The 20787-nt window shown below is 46.4% G+C and overlaps 1 protein-coding gene across 8 annotated transcripts in view; it reads right to left on the reverse strand.

Moving 5' to 3' along the window:
- LOC140420140 (mitogen-activated protein kinase kinase kinase kinase 3-like) overlaps nucleotides 1–20787 on the reverse strand; it is a 438778-nt gene that overhangs the window by 227863 nt on the left and 190128 nt on the right. For all 8 annotated transcript variants that reach the window (XM_072504215.1, XM_072504206.1, XM_072504185.1 and 5 more), the window contains exons 3-4: nucleotides 12941–13031; nucleotides 265–329 (exon numbers count right to left, since the gene is read on the reverse strand). In XM_072504215.1, coding sequence (XP_072360316.1) covers nucleotides 265–329; nucleotides 12941–13031 — 156 coding nt within the window. The remainder of the gene's footprint in view (nucleotides 1–264; nucleotides 330–12940; nucleotides 13032–20787) is intronic.

A 20787-nucleotide genomic window follows, 5' to 3' on the forward strand; every position in this document is an offset into this window, starting at 1 on the left:
AACAGTTTTTGACAAGTTTAGCGAAAAATCAGCAAAAATCAGTAAACGTGGCTCAGGGCGGAACAAATCTATATGAAGTAACCATTTCAGTTTAAACATGTTACAGATTTCAAAGGAAACAGAAATCCTACAATATCAAAACTGATTTCCATAGAACTGAACATAATGTTTTGTAATATTTGTAAAATTTTAAAAGGTGAAATGTAATTTTCAAACATTTACATTTATTATGAAAGAAAAAATTAAAATCATTTGTATACCCACCATGATAAATATCTTGTAATGATCCACCTCCACAAAACTCCATACAAATCCATAGCTTGTCACGTCTATATTTTAAAAAAATATATAGCTGCATTAATTGATTTTTAACAACAAGATCTTACATAGCATGGCTCTAAGTGATGAAAACAGAGGACACTAACTTATTAGCATTAGGGGAAGTTCTGGTACCATGTCTCGGGATCTGGCCCCCAGGGTCTGGGGCATAGAAAGGAAGCTCAAACAGTTCCAGTAACATTGGAAGAAAAGGTCTATGGATCATCAGCACTGATCCTGCAACCTAGGATAATTAAAACACAAATCATTCTTGTTTGGTGACATTAGAGCTAATCAGAGGACTACCAGGCAGCACTGGTAATGTGTGCATGGATTTGTGATCAGAAAGAGAGAGACACAGGATTGAGGAGTTGCGATTAGAGGTGGAATTCTGAGAGAGATCCTGAAATTCAAGACAGGTTTTCAGACCACTAGAGACTGCAAAGATGTGGAAACATTGGAGAACAGGATTTTGCACCTCTTTTGGAGGGGTAAGTCCCAAAATGCTGATAGGTCTCCTTCAAAAACAAGGTTCTGCACCTTCCAAGCAGTCTTGCACGGCAGGTACTCCCAAACACCACTTTCCTCTTTTGCTTTTGTATCAGTTCTAAACATTAATCTTCCTCTGCTTCGCCCCAATTTCAATTCATCAGCTGCTAAAAACCATCATCAATCTCTGGCTTCTTGACCATCCCCAATTTTAATCGCTCCAGCATTGGTGTCCGCATCCCCAGTTGTCTGGGCCTTGAGCTCTGGAATACCCCAACACCTCTCTAGCTCGCTTTGCTCCTTTAAAACAGTCTAAAAGCCTAACTCTTTGACCAGGCTTTTGGTCTTCTGACACAACATCTCCTTCTGTGGCTCGATGTCATATGTTTTATAGTGTTCCTGTAAAGCACTTTGGAAAATTTAATCACATTAAAGAAACTAAATAAATAAAAGTTGTTCTTATCTCTTTACCACATTTATTTCAAGTACACCAGTTACTACGGACAATAGTTTGTGCCCATTCTATTTTTGGACTGGTGTGGAATAGTGACGCTAAAAAAACAGTACTTCTTAACAATCCCTAGTTCCCGGAGTACATGAAACATTAACCACATAGCATAGGACTAGAATTATATGGTGGTCAGACCAACAGGGGTGATAGAGTCCCTGCTGAATCTGCATGAACCAACTGAGTTTGAGTGAAAATCCAGCAACTTTCAGGAAATTTTCTGTTTTATAAATTTCCAGACATCACAAATTCAAGCATGGTGTATTTGAACTCCTGAATTCTGGGCGGTTAGGCCAGTACCAAAGCCTGCTGTACACCTGGTTACTGCCCCAGATGTCACTTTATATCCGCATACTTCAACACTGCCTTTGAATTTAGAAGTACAACGGTCATATTGGTCCCTATACTTTTCTGCTTAATCAATCAAAATAAAGATTAATGGGGGAAATAATGCACAGTGAAGATTTCAAAACAACTGCATCCATAAAAAGTATCCTCGTCTCTGCAAATGTGAAAAACTCTCAGGACTTTCTTTCTCTCTTATCTAGACCAGGGTTTCCGCAACTGTGTTCCAAAGAACCCTGGGTTCCCGCAACTGTGTTCCAAAGAACCCTGGGTTCTGCGGGGAGGGAAAGGGAAAGGGAAGAAAGACGGTGTAGAGGAAGAGGTACTGCAAAAAACTGTCAAAGACCTTGCTCCGGATTTCATGGGGACCTGTGGCACAGCAACAATTGCGAAAATGGAGGGAGGGTCGGCACCAATGGGAAAGGCCCCGATGGAGCAGTTGATGGCCTTCATCAAAGATGAATTTCGACTGCAGAGGAAGGAGATACATGGGAACTGGTCAAAGGCCGTCGAGGGAGCAACAGCACCTCTGCGAGGATCAATAGGCTGAATCGAGAAGTGCCTAGAGCCACATGGGGTGAAGATGCGAGAGGTGGAGGCGGTGGTAGCTGACCAGAGCGACCGGATCGTGTCCCTGGAGGCGGAGGTAGGAGTCCTGGAGGCCTATGTAAGTCGCTGAGGGTAAAGGTGGAGGAGCAAGAAAACAGGTCCAAGCGGCGGAACCTACGGATTATGGGGCTACTAGAAGGTGTAGAAGGGACGAGCGTCCAAAATATGTGTTAAGGATGTTGGCCGGAATGGTGGAGCAAGGAGTGTTGGATAAGGCCCCAAAGGTGGACCGGGTCCATAGGTTTTTAAGGCAGAGGCCAAGAGTGGGGGTGCCACCGCAGGCGGTGATTGCGCGGATGCTCAAATCCGTGGAGAAGGAAGAGATCTTGCGATGGGTGAAGGAGAAGCAAGACTGAATGGGAGGAGATCCGTGTCCAAATATATCAAGATATCGGTGCGGAGCTGGCCAAGGGGCGGGCAGGATTTAAATGGGCCATGGCGGTGTTGTACCGAAGTAAGATTCGGTTTGGGGTGCTGTACCCAGCGAAACTGTGGGTCACAGTCGAAGGTGGGAGTGCTATTTCGAAATGCCAGAAGAGGCAAATTACTTTATACGGGACAATTAACTGGGGGAGAACTGAGAGTTGGTGGGCAATGGAGGAGCTGCAACTGTAACAGTTGGAGGGTATGATTGATGTATGTTGCCAGCCGGTTTTGGGGGCGGGGAGGGTCGGGTCTCTTTTCGTTTTGTTTGTTGGTTGTTGTTGTATATTGTATTTTGGGGAGTTACAAATTTGTACGTGGGTAGTTACCCTCTATCTTCCCTCTGCCACTTGTGGTGTCTCTGCGGGCGGGGGATACACAGGGGCCTTTGAGTGGGAACTTCCACGCTGGCAGGTAATGCTGGTGAATGGAGGTGAGATGGGGGGAGGAGACAGAGAGGTGGGGGGGGGGGGGGGGAAGAGAGAGAGAGAGAGAGAGAGAGAGAGAGAGAGAGAGAGAGGGAGAGGATTGCGACGTGGCAGAGCTGGAGACTGAGCAAGGTCATGGAAGAAGAGGGGGGCCATCGTGGATGGGCCCAATATAGGGCGGTATTAGAGGAGGCAGAGCTGGAGGGGGATGATGGCGGACGATACAGAGGAGTGGAGGTGTAAACCTTCGCTAAGAATTGTAATGTAGAACGTTTGGGGGCTAAATGACTGGTTAAGAGGTTCCAGTCTGCGGGGGAAATTTGCATACGTGCATTGTGGTCATCCTAACTTGAAGGTGGTTTGTGGAGGAGCTGTTGTCAAGTGACACTTAAACCCGAAACACTTCTTCCGTGTTTCCCTCCCTACCCCCTCCTCTAACCAAAAAAAACAACCGCTGTAAAGATCAAGGGGAAGGCTCGAGGGCAGGTAGAAGTTGAACCGTGACGTCACAGCCTGCAGGTAAGGGATTGGCTGGTGACTGGTAAGTAGTTTTTCTTCTTTTTCCCTCAGGTGTTATCGTGCGGGGCGCAGAGGTTGCTGAGAAGGGGAGTGAATAACAGGTAAGCTCTTTCTTTCTTTTTTTATCTAGAGGGGATGGCAGGGAAGGTAGTGCAATGTTCCTCCTGCAGAATGTTTGAGGTGAGGGATGCCGTCAGTGTCCCTGCTGATTTCATCTGTGGGAAGTGCACCCATCTCCAGCTCCTCAGAAACCGCGTTTCTGGGAACTGGAGCTGGAGTTGGATGAACTTCAGATCATTCGGGAGGCAGAGGTGGTCATAGATAGAAGCTTCAGGGATGTGGTTACTCCAAAGAATAAAGATAGATGGGTGACGGTGAGAGGGGCTGGAAGGAAGCAGTCAGCACAGGGATCCCCTGTGGTCGTTCCCCTTAGATGTATACCACTTTGGATACTGTTGGGGGGGGGGGCTTACCAGGGGTAAGCCATGGGGTACAGGTCTCTGGCACAGAGTCTGTCCCTGTTGCTCAGAAGGGAAGGGGGGAGAGGAGTAGAGCGTCAGTCATTGAAGACTCCATAGGTAGGGGGATAGGTAGGAGATTCTGTGGGAATGACAGAGACTCGTGGTTGGCGTGTTGCCTCCCAGGTGCTAGGGTGCGTGATGTCTCGGATTGTGTTTTCGGGATCCTTAAGGGGGAGGGGGAGCAGCCCCAGGTCGTGGTCCACATAGGTACCAACGACATAGGTAGGAAAAGGGATAGGGATGTAAGGCAGGAATTCAGGGAGCTAGGGTGGAAACTTAGATCTAGGACAAACAGAGTTATTATCTCTGGGTTACTACCCGTGCCACGTGCTAGCGAGATGAGGAATAGGGAGAGAGAGGAGTTGAACACGTGGCTACAGGAATGGTGCAGGAGGGAGGGTTTCAGATTTTCATCATAGATTATCATAGAATTTACAGTGCAGAAGGACACTGGATAATTGGGGCTCATTCTGGGGTCAGTGGGACCTCTACAAACGGGATGGTCTACACCTGGACCAGAGGGGTACCAATATCCTGGGGGGGAAATTTGCTAATGCTCTTCGGGAGAATTTAAACAAGTTCAGCAGGGGCTTGGGAACCTGAATTGTATCTCCAGTATACAGGAGGTTGAGAGTAGTGAGGTCATGAGTAAGGTTTCAAAGTTGCAGGAATGTACCGGCAGGCAGGAAGGTGGTTTAAAGTGTGTCTTCTTCAATGCCAGGAGCATCCGGGATAAGGTGGGTGAACTTGCGGCATGGGTTGGTACCTGGGACTTCGATGTTGCAGCCATTTCGGAGACATGGATAGAGCATGGACAGGAATGGTTGTTGCAGGTGCCGGGGTTTAGATATTTCAATAAGCTCAGGGAAGGTGGTAAAAGAGGGGGAGGGGTGGCATTGTTAGTCAAGGACAGTATTACGGTGGCAGAAAGGACGTTTGATGAGGACTCGTCTACTGAGGTAATATGGGCTGAGGTTAGAAACAGGAAAGGAGAGGTCACCCTGTTCGGGGTTTTCTATAGGCCTCCGAAAAGTTCCAGAGATGTAGAGGAAAGGATTGCAAAGATGATTCTGGATAGGAGCGAAAGCAACAGGGTAGTTGTTATGGGTGACTTTAACTTTCCAAATATTGACTGGAAACGCTATAGTTCGAGTACTTTAGATGGATCCATTTTTGTCCTTTGTGTACAGGAGGGTTTCCTGACACAGTATGTAGATAGGCCAACGAGAAGCGAGGCCATATTGGATTTGGTACTGGGTAATGAACCAGGACAGGTGTTAGATTTGGAGGTAGGTGAGCACTTTGGTGATAGTGACCACAAGTCAATTACGTTTAACTTTAGTGATGGAAAGGGATAGGTATATACCGCAGGGCAAGAGTTATATCTGGGGGAAAGGCAATTATGATGCGATGAGGCAAGACTTAGGATGCATCGGATGGAGAGGAAAACTGCAGGGGATGGGCACAATGGAAATGTGGAGCTTGTTCAAGGAACAGCTACTGTGTGTCCTTAATAAGTATGTACCTGTCAGGCAGGGAGGAAGTGGTCGAGCAAGGGAACCGTGGTTTACTAAAGCAGTCGAAACACTTGTCAAGAGGAAGAAGGAGGCTTATGTAAAGATGAGACATGAAGGTTCAGTTAGGGCGCTCGAGAGTTACAAGTTAGCTAGGAAGGACCTAAAGAGAGAGCTAAGAAGAGCCAGGAGGGGACATGAGAAGTCTTTGGCAGGTAGGATCAATGATAACCCTAAAGCTTTCTATAGATATGTCAGGAATAAAAGAATGACTAGGGTAAGAGTAGGGCCAGTCAAGGACAGTAGTGGGAAGTTGTGCGTGGAGTCCGAGGAGATAGGAGAGGTGCTAAATGAATATTTTTCGTCAGTATTCACACAAGAAAAAGACAATGTTGTCGAGGAGAATACTGAGATTCAGGCTACTAGACGAGAAGGGCTTGAGGTTCATAAGGAGGAGGTGTTAGCAATTCTGGAAAGCGGGAAAATAGATAAGTCCCCTGGGCCGGATGGGATTTATCCTAGGATTCTCTGGGAAGCTAGGGAGAAAATTGCTGAGCCTTTGGATTTGATCTTTAAGTCATCTTTGTCTCAAGGAATAGTGCCAGAAGACTGGAGGATAGCAAATGTTGTCCCCTTGTCCTTGTTCAAGAAGGGGAGTAGAGACAACCCTGGTAACTATATATGTAACTATATATAGTTATGATGTGGCATCTCCACATCATAACTATAGACCAGTGAGCCTTATTTCTGTTGTGGGCAAAATCTTGCAAAGGTTCATAAGAGATAGGATGTATAATCATCTGGAACGGAATAATGTGATTAGAGATAGTCAACACGGTTTTGTGAAGGGTAGGTCGTGCCTCACAAACCTTATTGAGTTCTTTGAGAAGGTGGCCAAACAGGTGGATGAGGGTAAAACAGTTTATGTGGTGTATATGGATTTCAGTAAAGCGTTTGATAAGGTTCCCCACGGTAGGCTACTGCAGAAAATATGGAGGCATGGGATTCAGGGTGATTTAGCAGTTTGGATAAGAAATTGGCTAGCTGGAAGAAGACAAAGGGTGGTGGTTGATGGGAAATGTTCAGACTGGAGTCCAGTTACTAGTGGTGTACCACAAGGATCTGTTTTGGGGCCACTGCTGTTGTCATTTTTATAAATGACCTGGAGGAGGGCATAGTAGGATGGGTGAGTAAATTTGCATCTGACACTAAAGTCGGTGGAGTTGTGGACAGTGCGGAGGAATGTTACAAGTTACAGAGGGACATAGATAAGCTGCAGCGCTGGGCTGAGAGGTGGCAAATGGAGTTTAATGCAGGAAAGTGTGAGGTGATTCATTTTGGAAGGAATAACAGGAAGACAGAGTACTGGACTAGTGGTAAGATTCTTGGCAGTGTGGATGAGCAGAGAGATCTCGGTGTCCATGTACATGGATCCCTGAAAGTTGCCACCCAGGTTGAGAGGGTTGTTAAGAAGGCGTACAGTGTGTTAGCTTTTATTGGTAGCGGGATTGAGTTTCGGAGCCATGAGGCCATGTTGCAGCTGTACAAAACTCTGGTGCGCCCGCATTTGGAGTATTGCGTGCAATTCTGGTCGCCGCATTATAGGAAGGATGTGGAAGCATTGGAAAGGGTGCAGAGGAGATTTACCAGAATGTTGCCTGGTATGGAGGAAGGATCTTATGAGGAAAGGCTGAGGGACTTGAGGCTGTTTTTGTTAGAGAGAAGAAGGTTAAGAGGTGACTTAATTGAGGCATACAAGATGATCAGAGGATTGGATAGGGTGGACAGTGAGAGCCTTTTTCCTCGGATGGTGATGTCTAGCACGAGCGGACATAGCTTTAAATTGAGGTGAGATAGATATAGGACAGATGTCAGAGGTAGGTTCTTTACTCAGAGAGTAGTAAGGGCGTGGAATGCCCTGCCTGCAACAGTAGTGGACTCGCCAACACCAAGGGCATTCAAATGGTCATTGGATAGACATATGGACGATGAGGGAATAGTGTAGATGGGCTTTAGAGTGGTTTCACAGGTCGGCGCAACATCGATGGCCGAAGGGCCTGTACTGCGCTGTAATGTTCTATGTTCTAATGTTCTATGTTCTAGTCTTTGCACACCTGAGGAGTTTGAAGGCGGAGGTGATCTTTTTACAGGAAGCGCACCTCTGAGTGAAGGACCAGGTTAGGCTGACGAAGGGATGGGTGGGACAGGTATTCCACTCAAGGTCTAATTTGAAGTCGCGAAGGGTGGCCATTTAAAAAAAAAAAGTGAATGTGGTTTGTGGGGGCCAAGGAAGTATGGGATCGGGGGGTATTTGATAGTAAGTGGGGTCGACGTCGGTGGTGCTAGTTAATGTGCTGGTGCTAGTTAATGTGCATGCGCCAAATTGGGATGGTGTAGGGTTTGTGAGAGGTTTGCGGGGTCCAATCCTGGATACGCACCACGGTAGCACAGTGGATAGCACTGTTGCTACACAGCGCATGGGTCCCAGGTTCGATTCCCAGCTTGGGCCACTATGCAGCACCTGCATGTTCTCCCAGTGTCTGCATGGGTTTCCTCCGAGTGTTCTGTTTCCTCCCACAAGTCAGGAAAGATGTGCTGTTAGGTCATTTGGACATTCTGCATTCTCCCTCCATGTCCCCGATGAGGTGCCGGAATGTGGTGATTCACAGTAACGTCATTGCAGTGTTAATGTAAGCCTACTTGTGACAATAAAGATTAAAGAAGAACCAATTGACTAATAATAATAATCTTTATTAGTGTCACAAGTAGGCTTACATCAACTTGGGGGTGTTGCCATTTAAGGTAGCTCGGGTAAGGTTCAGGCATTTGGGCATCAAGGTGACAAGGGAATGAGCAATGATGCAGAAGCGGAATTTGAGAACTTTGGTGGAGAAGATCGGGGGGATTTTAAGAGATGGGACAGACTAAAAATGAATGTGCTACCAAGGCTCCTGCTTGTTTTTCAGGACCTCCCAATTTTTCTCTCGAAGGCCTTTTTTCGGAAACTGGAGATGGTGATCTCAGAGTTTGTCTGGGCGGGCAAGGTGCCTAGGGTAAAGGGGACCCTGGTAGGTAGAGGTAGATAGAGAGGTTGGCGTTGCCGAACCTGCTACACTATTATTGGGCAGGAACATGGAAAAAGTGAAGCGGTGGTGGGGGGAGAGGAGAGGGTTGGGGGGAGGAAATGAAATGAAATGAAAATCACTTCTTGTCAAGTCCTGTAGGGGATTCAGTTTGAGGGCCATGGTAACGGCTCCACTGCCGTCGGCACCAGAGAAGTACAGGGGGAGCCCGGTGGTAGAGTCGACGGTCAAGGTAGAATCAGCTAAGGAGGCACTTTAAATTGGAAGGGATGGCAATATTGACGCCACTGTGTGGGAACCATAGGTAAGCCAGGGGAGGTGGATGGGATGTACGGGAGATGGAGGAAGGCGGGTCTGGAGAGGGTGAGGGTCTTGAATAAGGAAGGGCAGTTTGCGGGATCAGATATGCAGCGGGAGAGATTTAAGTTGCCGAAGGGGAGTGAATTTAGGGTTATGCAGGTAGGGGACTTGGTGGGAAATGAGTGGAGGACGTTTCCCAGGTTACTGGGATATACCCACTGCTGAAGCAATTGCTGTGCCCAGACAATTCGGGAGAGGGTAGGATTAGGGATATATATATATATATATATATATGGGTGGTTTGGGGAGCAGGGGGTGCTCAAGTGGCGAGGATCAAGTGTAAATAGTAAGAGGAGCTGGGGGGGGGGGGGGGGGGGATAGATTGGGATCTGTGGTGTGAAGCGATGCATAGGATGTACGCTATCTCCTCCTGCACACAGGTGAGCTTGATTCAATTCAAAGTGGTGCGCAGGGTGTATATTCATAGAATTTACAGTGCGGAAGGAGGCCATTCGGCCCATCGAGTCTGCATCGGCTCTTGGAAAGAGCAACCTACACAAGGTCCACACCTCCACCCTATCCCCATAACGCAGCAACCCCACCCAACACTATGGGCAATTTTGGACACTAAGGGCAATTTAGCATGGCCTATCCACCTAACCTGCACATCTTTGGACTGTGGGAGGAAACCGGAGCACCCGGAGGAAACCCACGCACACACGGGGAGGATGTGCAAACTCCGCACAGACAGTGGCCCAAGCCGGAATCGAACCTGGGACCCTGGAGCTGTGAAGCAATTGTGCTATCCACAATGCTACCGTGCTGCCCCCATTGGACAATATGACTCAGGCGAGGATGAGTGAGTTCTTTCAAGGGATGGCTGACGAGAGCGACAAGTTTGGGGTGTCCAGCGTACCACCTGCACATGTCCTGGGCGCATGAGAAGTTGGAGAGGTCCTGGGAAGCAGTGTTTGGGATGTTGTCCAAAATTGTGGGGGTGAAGGGCAGGCCGGACCCAACGATTGTGAACTTTGGGGTATCAGAAATGCTGGAGCTGATGGAGGGGAAGGGGGGGGGCGATGTTGTGGCCTTCGCCTCTCTAATTGCCCGGCAGAGGATCTTGTTCAATTGGAGGGCAGATTCGCCACAGGGGTGGCGGCCTTGCTGGGGGACCTGTATGACTTTATCCAACTGGAAAAATTGAAATTTGAGTTGAGGGGGTCAGGGGAGGGTTTTGAGGCACGGTGGGGAATTGTTCATCGCGGGGAGGGTAGGAGGTATAATGGGGGGAAATTGTGGACTATTGGGTTATTGAATGTGTTGTTGTGTATGTTACTGTTCCTTTTACACATGTTTGTAATAAAAAATGCATTTTGATAAAGAGCGAGAGAGGCAGGCGCGTGTGAGCGAGAAAAAGAAGGGTGTGAGAGAGAGAGGGGCGTGTGTATGCATGAGAGAGTGAGTGAGAGAGTGAGAGGTAGATAGCTCTTCCTTCGTTCAAGGTCTATTCTGCCCAGCTCTCTCACAAGCATCCTAAAAGAACCAATCATTGACTGTTGTCAGCAAGAACACTGTCCCTGGCCAACCCACAGGTGCCAGCCAGCCAAGGCTGGTCCTTAAGATTCCCTCAGCGCCGACAAGTCTGAATTCTCCTCTCCAAAAACAAATCCTGAAACACCCTGTCCTGACCAGCAAGCTACCTCAGCTTAAGTCACTGCTTAAAGAGCCATTCCAACAAAATGGGTAGAAGGAGAAATCAAAGGGAAGGACTCTAACACTTTCCTCGGTCATCCAGCTCCATTGTTCCATTCCTACTTGTCTAAATGTATATGTTCAGCAATGCCTTTTCTTTCCACCCCTGCATCATCACTTTCAGAGTAGAATGATCAACCTGCTACATTCCTAAACAACAGGCTCCCCTCAATGACGTCATCCAAATCTCCGCTACTACCATTGAACACTTCTATGCTGGACAGCAACCAATCAGTTGCATGTTCATCCAGTTCAAAATCAGTACGGCCAACTGCTCTGCCATTATCCCAATTATAAAGCCATTCTCCCTGACCACAACTCTGTTCCTATTCTTATCTAATGGCTCACGCTAAATGGGCCCATTCACAATCTTCAGGGTTCAACAGGATACCGACTTAAGTTTTAAACCCCAAATTGTACCATTACTTCAAAGAATCCCTACAGTGCAGATGGAGGCCATTCAACCCATCGAGTCTGCACCAATCCTTCAAAAGAGCACTCTACCCATGGACACTATCCCGAGCACTTCGCTCTATCCCCATAACCCAACCTGCACATCTCTGGACACTAAGGGGAAATTTAGGATGGCCAATTCACCTTACCTTCACATCTTTGGATTGTGGGAGGAAACCGGAGAATGTACAAACTCACACAGACAATGACTCAAGGCCAGAATTGAACCCGGGTCCCTGGTGCTGTGAGGCAGCACTGCAGAAGCAATTGTTGGAAGTTCTCTGATAGGTAAGAGCAGAATAGTGTCTTCTGCCCAACCACCTTCAGCTAATTTATCAATGACCTTCCTTCCAAGATAAGATGTGGAGATGCCGGCGTTGGACTGGGATAAGCACAGTAAGAAGTCTTACAACACCAGGTTAAAGTTCAATAGGTTTGTTTCAAATCACGAGCTTTCGGAGCACTGCTCCTTCCTCCTTCCTCATTCACCTGAGGAAGGAGCAGTGCTCCGAAAGCTAGTGATTTGAAACAAACCTGTTGAACTTTAACCTAGTGTTGTAAGTCTTCTTACAATTCCAAGATAAGGTCAGATGTTTGGATTTTCACTGACGATTGCACAATGTTCAGCACCATTCACGACTCCTCAGCTACTGAAGCAGTAACGGTAAAAATGCAGCAAAACCTGGACAATATCGAGGATTGAGCTGACAAGTAACATTTGCGCCAGAAAAATGCCAAGCAATGACAATCTCCAATAAAAGAGAATCAAACCATCGCCCCTTGACATTATCATCACGGAATCCCCGACTATCAACATCCGAGGAGTTATCATTGACCAGAAACTGAACTGGACTAACCATTTAAATACTGTGGCTACAAGAGCAGGTCAGAGGCTAGGAATGCTGCAGTGCATAACTCACCACCTGACTCCCGAAAGCCATTTGTCTGTTTATAACTCTGCAACACTGCAATTTGGGTCGAGGTGGACAGTCACTTCTGACACTTTTGCAGATGCATGTGTCATATCCAGATGCTGCTACTCCCATGTATTCTTTGTAAACTCCAACTTTCCCAAAACTTAGTTGTCCATATCTTGTGATGCATCCTCCCTCTACCTCAGTCTGCAAGTTTCAAATTCTCTTGTCTACAAAATGGACTAACCTCAACCCATCCTACATCAACAATTTCCTTCAAAGTCACATCCTTTCCAAAATACTTTGCACCTTTGATGGCAACCTTCTGGTCAACCTTCTCCCAACATCATCCCTTCAATAGGGGCACCAGCCCTAATCTCTGTAATCTTCCCAGAATGCCTATCGCGTATTTTAAAATCCTCTACCAACCTTTCTTTTCATTGCTGTGTCAATTTCTCCTATTCAGTTCATTCAAGAGGTGCCTGAGGGCATTTATCAGCCCAATATTGTATATGAAGACAAGGTGTTATTGAACATGAAAACAAAGTTGAAACTGAAGTTCTTAAAGGAAACAGCATTGTGGCAACAAAAATGTTTACAGGATCTAATGTATACAACTAGCTAGTCAAAGGTAAGCATATATTCACTCATTAAAAACTTCAGTAAATGCAGGTACAAACAAAAGCACAATACAGTAAAACCTAGACAGCCAGTACACAAAGCATAGTGTGAAACAAGTAAAATATATATGGCACTGCACATACCTGAGGTAACTGCCAAAATATGCAACGATGTTCGAGTGTTTGCAGTCTTTCATCATAACAATCTCCTGCTGTACAATGGCAAAGTCTTCACCTGAGAAGGAAACATTAGAGTTAAATAACAGATATACAAATCAATTTTGAAGTTCAATGTCACTGAGTCTGAATCAGGTCAGCGTACGGTAAAATGCATTCCAGACAGAATATAGAATCATAGAATGTTTACAGCACAGGAGGCTATTCTGTTCTCTGAAGGAGCAACTCCCTTGGAGCTACTCCCCAGCCTTTTCCCCGTAGCTCTGCACATTATTCTATTGTCTTTTTCAGCTAATAATTCAATCCCACTCAACTGCCCCGATTGAACCTGCCTTCACCACACTTTCAGGCGGTACAACCAGGTCCTAACCACGGTTGCATGAAAATATTTTTCCTCGTGTTGCCATCAGGTCTTTGATCAATTACCTTAAATTTTCATCCTCAGGTCTTCAAACCCTGCACCTATGGGAACACTTTCTCCCCATCTATTCTGTCCACGCCTCACCTTTTTGAACACCTCAATCAAACCTCCTCTTAACCGTCTTTCCTTCAAAGAGAACAACCAATTGTTCCAATCTATCCACGGAACTGATGTTTCTCATCCCTGGGACTAATCTTTTGAATCTTTTCAGCACTTTCCATCCAATACCTTCACATCCTTCCCAAAGTGTGGCACTGAGAACTCCAGTTGAGACCAAACCAGTGTTTTACACATGTTTTAACATAACTTCCTTGATTTTGCACTCTATAATCTCATTGACAAAGCCCTGGATGCCCACTGCTTTCATAATCATAGAATTTATAGTGCAGAAGGAGGCCATTTGGCCCATCGGGTCTGCACCGGTCCTTGGAAAGAGCACCCTAATTAAGCCCATGCCTCCACCCTATTCCCGTAACCCAGTAACCCCACCTAACCTTTTGGACACTAGGGGGCAATTTAGCATGGCCAATCCACCTAACCTGCACATCATCACTCAGAACAAAAAAAATCTGATGCAGGATACGCACAAGAAAGATGAATGTGTCTGTTCCCTGCACAAATGCCGACTGAACTGGCTGTTGCAGCACTTGAATTAATTTCTGGTATCAGTAATTTTGTCTTTAAATGATTTAATACTCCAAAGCATTGATTTTGTGGCTTTCAAGTTAATTGCAGTCATTATAAGCCTCTGTTTCACCTTTATATTTACAAGGTTTTAAACTTGCTGCTCTTCATGAACTTTTTGCATTAGTGCAAAATTATTTTGCAAGAGTCTTTTAAAGTTTTCATACATGGTTCAGTTACAGCATTAGCATTCAAGACTTTCAAATTAAATGTTCAGAAGGAAACCTCTGAAGATGATAAAATAATTAACAATCATGCTTGAAAACATAATTCTCAATGAATGCCTTTTTTGTATCAGACTCAAAATTAAGTAATGTATACTTAAATGTTAAAGTTTTCAAAAAATTTTGAAATTCATTGCTCTCAGCCCAAAATCCTTCTGTGTCATGAATGGTTAAGCAACAATCGGCAGCACCCGCATAAATGGCCAACAAGAACAGTGTCAGTACAAGTCATTCTCCAACTTGAAATTTGCTTAAAATTATATTTGTATAAACTTGCCTCAACTCAAAAGCATTCTGACTGGCGATGATTGGACAGAAAAGGTTTAGTGATGGTAGACAGGCTTAATGGAATGTGAAATGTTGGCATGTAAAAATGTTAGCATGGAAGAATGTAACCCTGTTACATGTCAGTGATAAAAGGTTGCCAATCTGTCGGGACCGTGTCCCCAAATGTGCGATACTTGACTGCAAAACGTATGGGAGTGGGGGACTGCATTCGCACTCCCCCCGATTTACAAATCAAAGTTAGAACTGATTCACCACTTTCTCAGCAGTTAGTGCTCTACTAGTTTTTTACCCATCCTGCATTCCATATAGTTTACTTAACTTGCAGTCTATACACACTCCTCTACTCCCAGTAAATATCCAGCCTCTACTAGTTTCCTTCCTTCAGTTATAACAGGACAATTATTCCTTCTCCAACACACATGCGCACCCCCCCCCCCCCCCCCACCCCACAGCTATCATTATTTTTCCCAACCAATCCCCGGTAAACCTTACACTCAAGTCTCTCCCTGCCATTTCATTTTGTGCCGCCAAATTCCATTACTCCTGCAATTTGCCGACTTCCCGGACTCTTTCCAGCACCCACATATCTTTCTGTATAAATCCAAACTCACGTCATCAGTCAGCTATTAACATTCAGCATTTGAAACCTGCAACAGCAGCCAGTCACCATTCGTTTCTCTGCCTTTTGGCTAAGATCAAGCCTGAGATCAGCAGCTCCATGACACACGACTCTTGTGCTCCACAGGCTGTTCCCAGGGGCACACACCGAGACAAACATCAGCTGTTGCTAGAGGATCATCAACTCAGTGAAAGAAGCTCTTTAGTCTGCGAGAAACCTTTTATATTGGGGTTTAGAAGGATGAGAGGGGATTTGATCGAGGTACATAAAATACTAAAAGCGATTGATAAGTAAACGTAGACCAAATGTTCACCCTTGTGGGGAAATCTAGAACCAGAGTGTCGTGTTGGGTGTTCTGGTTCACAAACAAGCCAACAATGCTGGAAGTGGTGTAACGCTATTTTATTAACTGTTCAACAATGCTAACATACTGTAAACGTGGGTATAAGCAATACCAGCTTAACTGTGGACCCTTTCCTATCACTAGCTATGATGAGGCACTCAGCAAATGGTGAATGTCTGTGATGCAGGCTGTGAGCTCTGAGCTGGCTGCTGCTAGAATGAGCAGGAACTCTCCTGTCCCCTGTCTTTATAGTGCTTGTGCTCTCACTGGTGATTGGCTACGGTGTTATGTATGCTGGTTGGTACTACTGCATGTCCATCAGTGTGTGTATGTGATTGCACCATAATGTACTGATGTATATTATGACACGGAGGTCACAGATATTGGTTGAGAGGCGGTAGCTTTAGAACGGAGATGAGGAGGAACTACTTCTTGCAGAGAGTGGTGAATTTGTGGAATTCGCTGCCCCATAGTGCGGTGGAATCGGAGTCATTAAATGGTTTCAAGAAGTAGATAGATATATTCCTGGTGTAAAAAACAGGTTAAAGGGATACGGGGAACAGTTGGGCAGATGCATTTGAGACCAGGAAGAGATCAGCCATGATCTGATTGAATGGCGGAGCAGATTTGAAGGGCTGAATTGCCTACTTCTGCTCCTAATTCCTATATTCCAGTGCAAAGAGATGGCCCTCAACCGAGCGTTGCAGACTGCACATTCCAAAGCGTAACTACGTGCTGAGGGATGCACTAAAGCCCGGGGAAGCCGCTGCGCAGGCACAATGTTGGACAGTCGCTGTCTAAGAGCTTTCAGCTATAGTGCACGACTGGGAGGGAGATTGTATAGAATCCCCTTGGGCTGTATGACTCACACTGAATGTATACAATGAATATTACATGCAACACAATTGTATTGAAGCACCTCAGAGTGCAACATGATCAATGTGGACAACTTAAATACCTTTGCACCATTTGTAATGACAATTATGAAATGTCTGTAACGTTTCTTTGACTGTATTGAAGCACCTCAAGAGTACAACATGATGCATGTAGGAAACCTGAATATTATTGCACTTTTGTGTGATGGCCACTTTGAAATGTTTGTAATGTTGTTTCAGATATTTTTTTCACAAATAAAGTATATTTTTTGCAAAAAATAAAATCTGTAGGGAATGGCGACCTTTTGACTAAGATCAAGTGTAGGATCAAGCCTGATATCAGCTGTAATGCCTGTTCTCATCAGCTTGGATCTAGTATACATCTCTCTTGTGGGGGCCATGAATTGGATTTAATTTGAACTTGATTTGTTTTTGGAGGAAGCAAGGAGATGAATTAAGGGTTTGCCCTGTCCACTCTGTGCATTGGCTTTGTAACTCTGAGAAAGGAAATTTAAAAATTCAAAAACTCTAGAGGGAATGGCAACATCCCCATTTCATTATTTTAACATGGAGAAAATCTGAAGCAACCTGACAACCCTCCAATTTGAGAAGCATAGGCATTAAAATGTCTCCTTGCTAGTCCACAGAAGCTGCAGTGTTGTCTAATGCTCACATCTGTTGAAAATAGAGAATGAGCCAGCAATGTTTGAAGTAACTTTAACTGTTGAAGTAACTATTAACACCACAGGCTTCTGGCAAACCCAAAGGCCGACAACTCTACTCAGAGGTATTCCATTATACTTGCATCCATTTTCCAAAGTATCAAATGCTCAACAGCTTTGCAAAGATATTGCCATTAATGGAGTCTGCACTGATTCCACAACATTCCAGAGGTCTCAGTTCATTGCTTTCAAGAAGGATTCACAACAATTTCAAGTTAAATGACGGCACGGTAGCACATTGGTTAGCACTGTTGCTTCACAGCACCAGGGTCCCAGGTTCGATCCCCAGCTTGGGTCACTGTCTGTACGGAGTCTGAACGTTCTCCTTGTGTTTGCATGGGTTTCCTCCACTTTCCTCCCACAAGTCCCAAAAGACGTGCTGTTAAGTAATTTGGATATTCTGAATTCTCCCTCTGTGTACCCGAACAGGCGCAGGAATGTGGCGACTAGGGGATTTTCACAGTAACTTCATTGCAGTGTTAATGTAAGCCTACTTGTGACAATAAAGATTATTTTTTTTTTTAAAGCACTTTTACCATAATAACATCCAACGTGCTTCGTGCGATCATAATCAGGCAAAATGTTGCACTGAGCAAAGAGGAAACTCTAGCACAGGTGACCAAATACCAAGAAACACGTTTTAAGAAGTGTCTTAAAAGGAGATGGAGAAGTGGAGGGGTTTGAGGAGGGAATTCCAGAGATTAGGGCTGGGGCAGCTAAAGGTACAGTCACCGATAGTGGGATGAAGAAAGTACGGGACATTCAAGAAGCCAGAATCATAGTGTGCAGAGATCTCGGGTGGGTTATAGGGCTGGATGGAGGCGCCAGAGTGACAAAGGCCAGGTGTGATTCAGAGGCAGTGGAGTTTTACATGAGTTCAAAGTTTATGTTATGAAGGTGAAAAATGAGGCACAAACCAGGAGGCCACTGAAATATTTGAATTGAGGAAGTAATTTGAGTTGATTTAATATTTGAGTTGAGGATGTATATTTTAGTTGCTGCAAACCAAAACACTAATGAAACATAAGAAGGTTTGGATATAGACATGCATGCATAAAAGTCAGCAAAATATTTTAGTCAAAGTTGATGTTTTTGTTTCAACCGAACGGACTTCACTGCAGCCTACAACTGAACAGGCAGCACTGCAGCCTACAACTGAACAGGCAGCACTGCAGCCTACAACTGACAGACAGCACTGCAGCCTACAACTGACAGACAGCACTGCAGCCTACAACTGAACAGGCAGCACTGCAGCCTACAACTGAACAGGCAGCACTGCAGCCTACAACTGACAGACAGCACTGCAGCCTACAACTGAACAGGCAGCACTGCAGCCTACAACTGAACAGGCAGCACTGCAGCCTACAACTGAACAGGCAGCACTGCAGCCGACAACTGAACAGGCAGCACTGCAGCCTACAACTGAACAGGCAGCACTGCAGCCTACAACTGAACAGGCAGCACTGCAGCCTACAACTGAACAGGCAGCACTGCAGCCTACAACTGAACAGGCAGCACTGCAGCCTACAACTGAACAGGCAGCACTGCAGCCTACAACTGAACAGGCAGCACAGCAACTGGGTATCTCCTGAAGATGATAGAGGAGGACCAGATGGGGTTCGTGAAAGGAAGGCAGCTATTTTCAAATATTAGGTTATTAAATGTAATCATGACGCTGGCTGCGGGAAAGGAGTTGAAGGTGGTGGTTGCGCTGGTGGTTGATTGAGTAGAATGGGGGTCTTTGATGACGGTTCTTGAGAGGTTCGGGATTGGGCCGAGATTTACGGAGTGGGTACGGATATTATATAAGAAATCGATGGCGAGTGTCCGCACAAAGAACATGAGTTCTGAGAACTTTACTCTGCTCCGGGTGACCAGGCAGGGGTGTCCTATGTCCCCTCTGCTATTTGGATGAGCAGCAGAGCTTTTGGGGGGATGGATGGATGGAACATAGGGGGCTAGATTCTCCGCACGCCGACGCTGAAATCGCGGCCGGTGCCGGGGCAGAGAATCCATTTCCCCGCATGTATTCAGGACTGGCGTCGGTTCCCTGATTCCCCAGGTCCCGAAAAGCGGCGTACTCTCCGCATATCCCTACCTGCGGCCATTGTTGGAGGCCTGCCCCACCATTCTCCGCCCCCAACCGGCCAAAGTCCCGACGGCGTGAATGTGACATGGTCCTGCCGGTCGGGACACTAGCATGGCGGCTGAGGACTCAGTCCGCGGCCACCCTGGTCGGGGGCGGGCCAATCGGAGGGTAAGGGGCAATTTTTGGGTGAGCGGTCTGAATCGGGCATGCGGCCGATTTTGGGCACTATGTTTTAGGGTCCAGCTCCGCGGTCTGAGTCTGCCATGGAGCATGTTGCGGCCGCTGGAGGCCGCCACCGTGCACATGCACGACCTCTGAGCCGTAAGTGCGGGGGCCCATATCTGCAGCAAAAGCTGCTAGTTTCACACTGGTTCACTGCTTGCCCCCTGCAGGGCTAGGAATATGTGTCCCTTTCACGCCAGTTTTTCTGGCAGGAAAGTCCACAGTTTTTATGACAGTCCCAAAAACAGAGAATCCAGCCCACGGTGTTTCCGTACGCAGATGATTTATTGTTATTTATATATCAGAGCAGAGTACATCGGTGGGGAACATAATGAAACTTTTGTGAAGATTTGGGTCTTTTTCAGGATATAAATTGAAGCTGGAAAAGAGTGAATATTTTATGGTGTCTTGGCCGCGAGTGGGAGGGCTGCCATTTTCACAGGGCAGCAACCAAACTAAGGTATTGGGTGGGTGTAAGTGGCACAGGACCTTGGGGAGGGTGGGGGGGGGGGGGGGGAACGCTCTGTAGGTACAATTTTACTAGCTTGGTAGGGAGGGTGAAAGTCGACATGGCAAGGTGGGACAACCTCCCTCTGTCGCTGGCATGTTGGGTGTATGAGTGCAGGCGATTAAAATGAATGTGTTGTCGTGATTTCGGTTTTAATTTTAGTGTCTGCTGTTTTTGTTTTGCTGAAGGCATTCTTTAAGGAAGTGGGGCAAGTACTCTGGGAGTCTGGTGGTGGTGGCGACACTTAAGATTTGGAGGCAGTTGAGGCAGCACTTTTAGCTGGGGGTTGGGTCAGGGGAGATGCTGATCAGGGGGAATCACAGGTTTAAGCCGGGGAGGGTTGATGGGAAGTTTCGGAGATGGGAGGAGAGGGGGTGTTAGGGTATTAAAAGACCTGTTCCTGGGGGGACATTTTGCACCAGTCCCCTCGCTGTTGGAAGAGGTATTGACGGCAGGCGGGTTGGAGATGAGGTTGGTGTCGGCGATCTACGGGAGGATTTGGGGGGGTGAATGGAGTGTCCATGGACAGGATGAAAGCCAACTGGGAGAAAGAGTTGGAGGAGGTTCAGGAAGAAGCTCTATGGTGTGAGGTTCTCCAGAGGGTGAACGCCTCAACTCGCGTGCGAGGTTGAGGTTGGGGCTGATATAGCTGACGGTCGTGTATAGGGCGCACCTCACGAGGGCGAGGATGAGCTGACTCTTTGAGGGAGTGGAGGACATATGCGAACATTGTGGGAAGAGCCCGCAAACAATGTTCATATGTGTAGGTCCTGCCTGAAGCTGGAGCAGTATTGGAGGGAGGTTTTCAGTGTCATCTCG

The sequence above is a fragment of the Scyliorhinus torazame genome, chromosome 1 (genome assembly GCF_047496885.1).
Source record: "Scyliorhinus torazame isolate Kashiwa2021f chromosome 1, sScyTor2.1, whole genome shotgun sequence".
NCBI classification, from domain to species: Eukaryota; Metazoa; Chordata; class Chondrichthyes; order Carcharhiniformes; family Scyliorhinidae; genus Scyliorhinus; species Scyliorhinus torazame.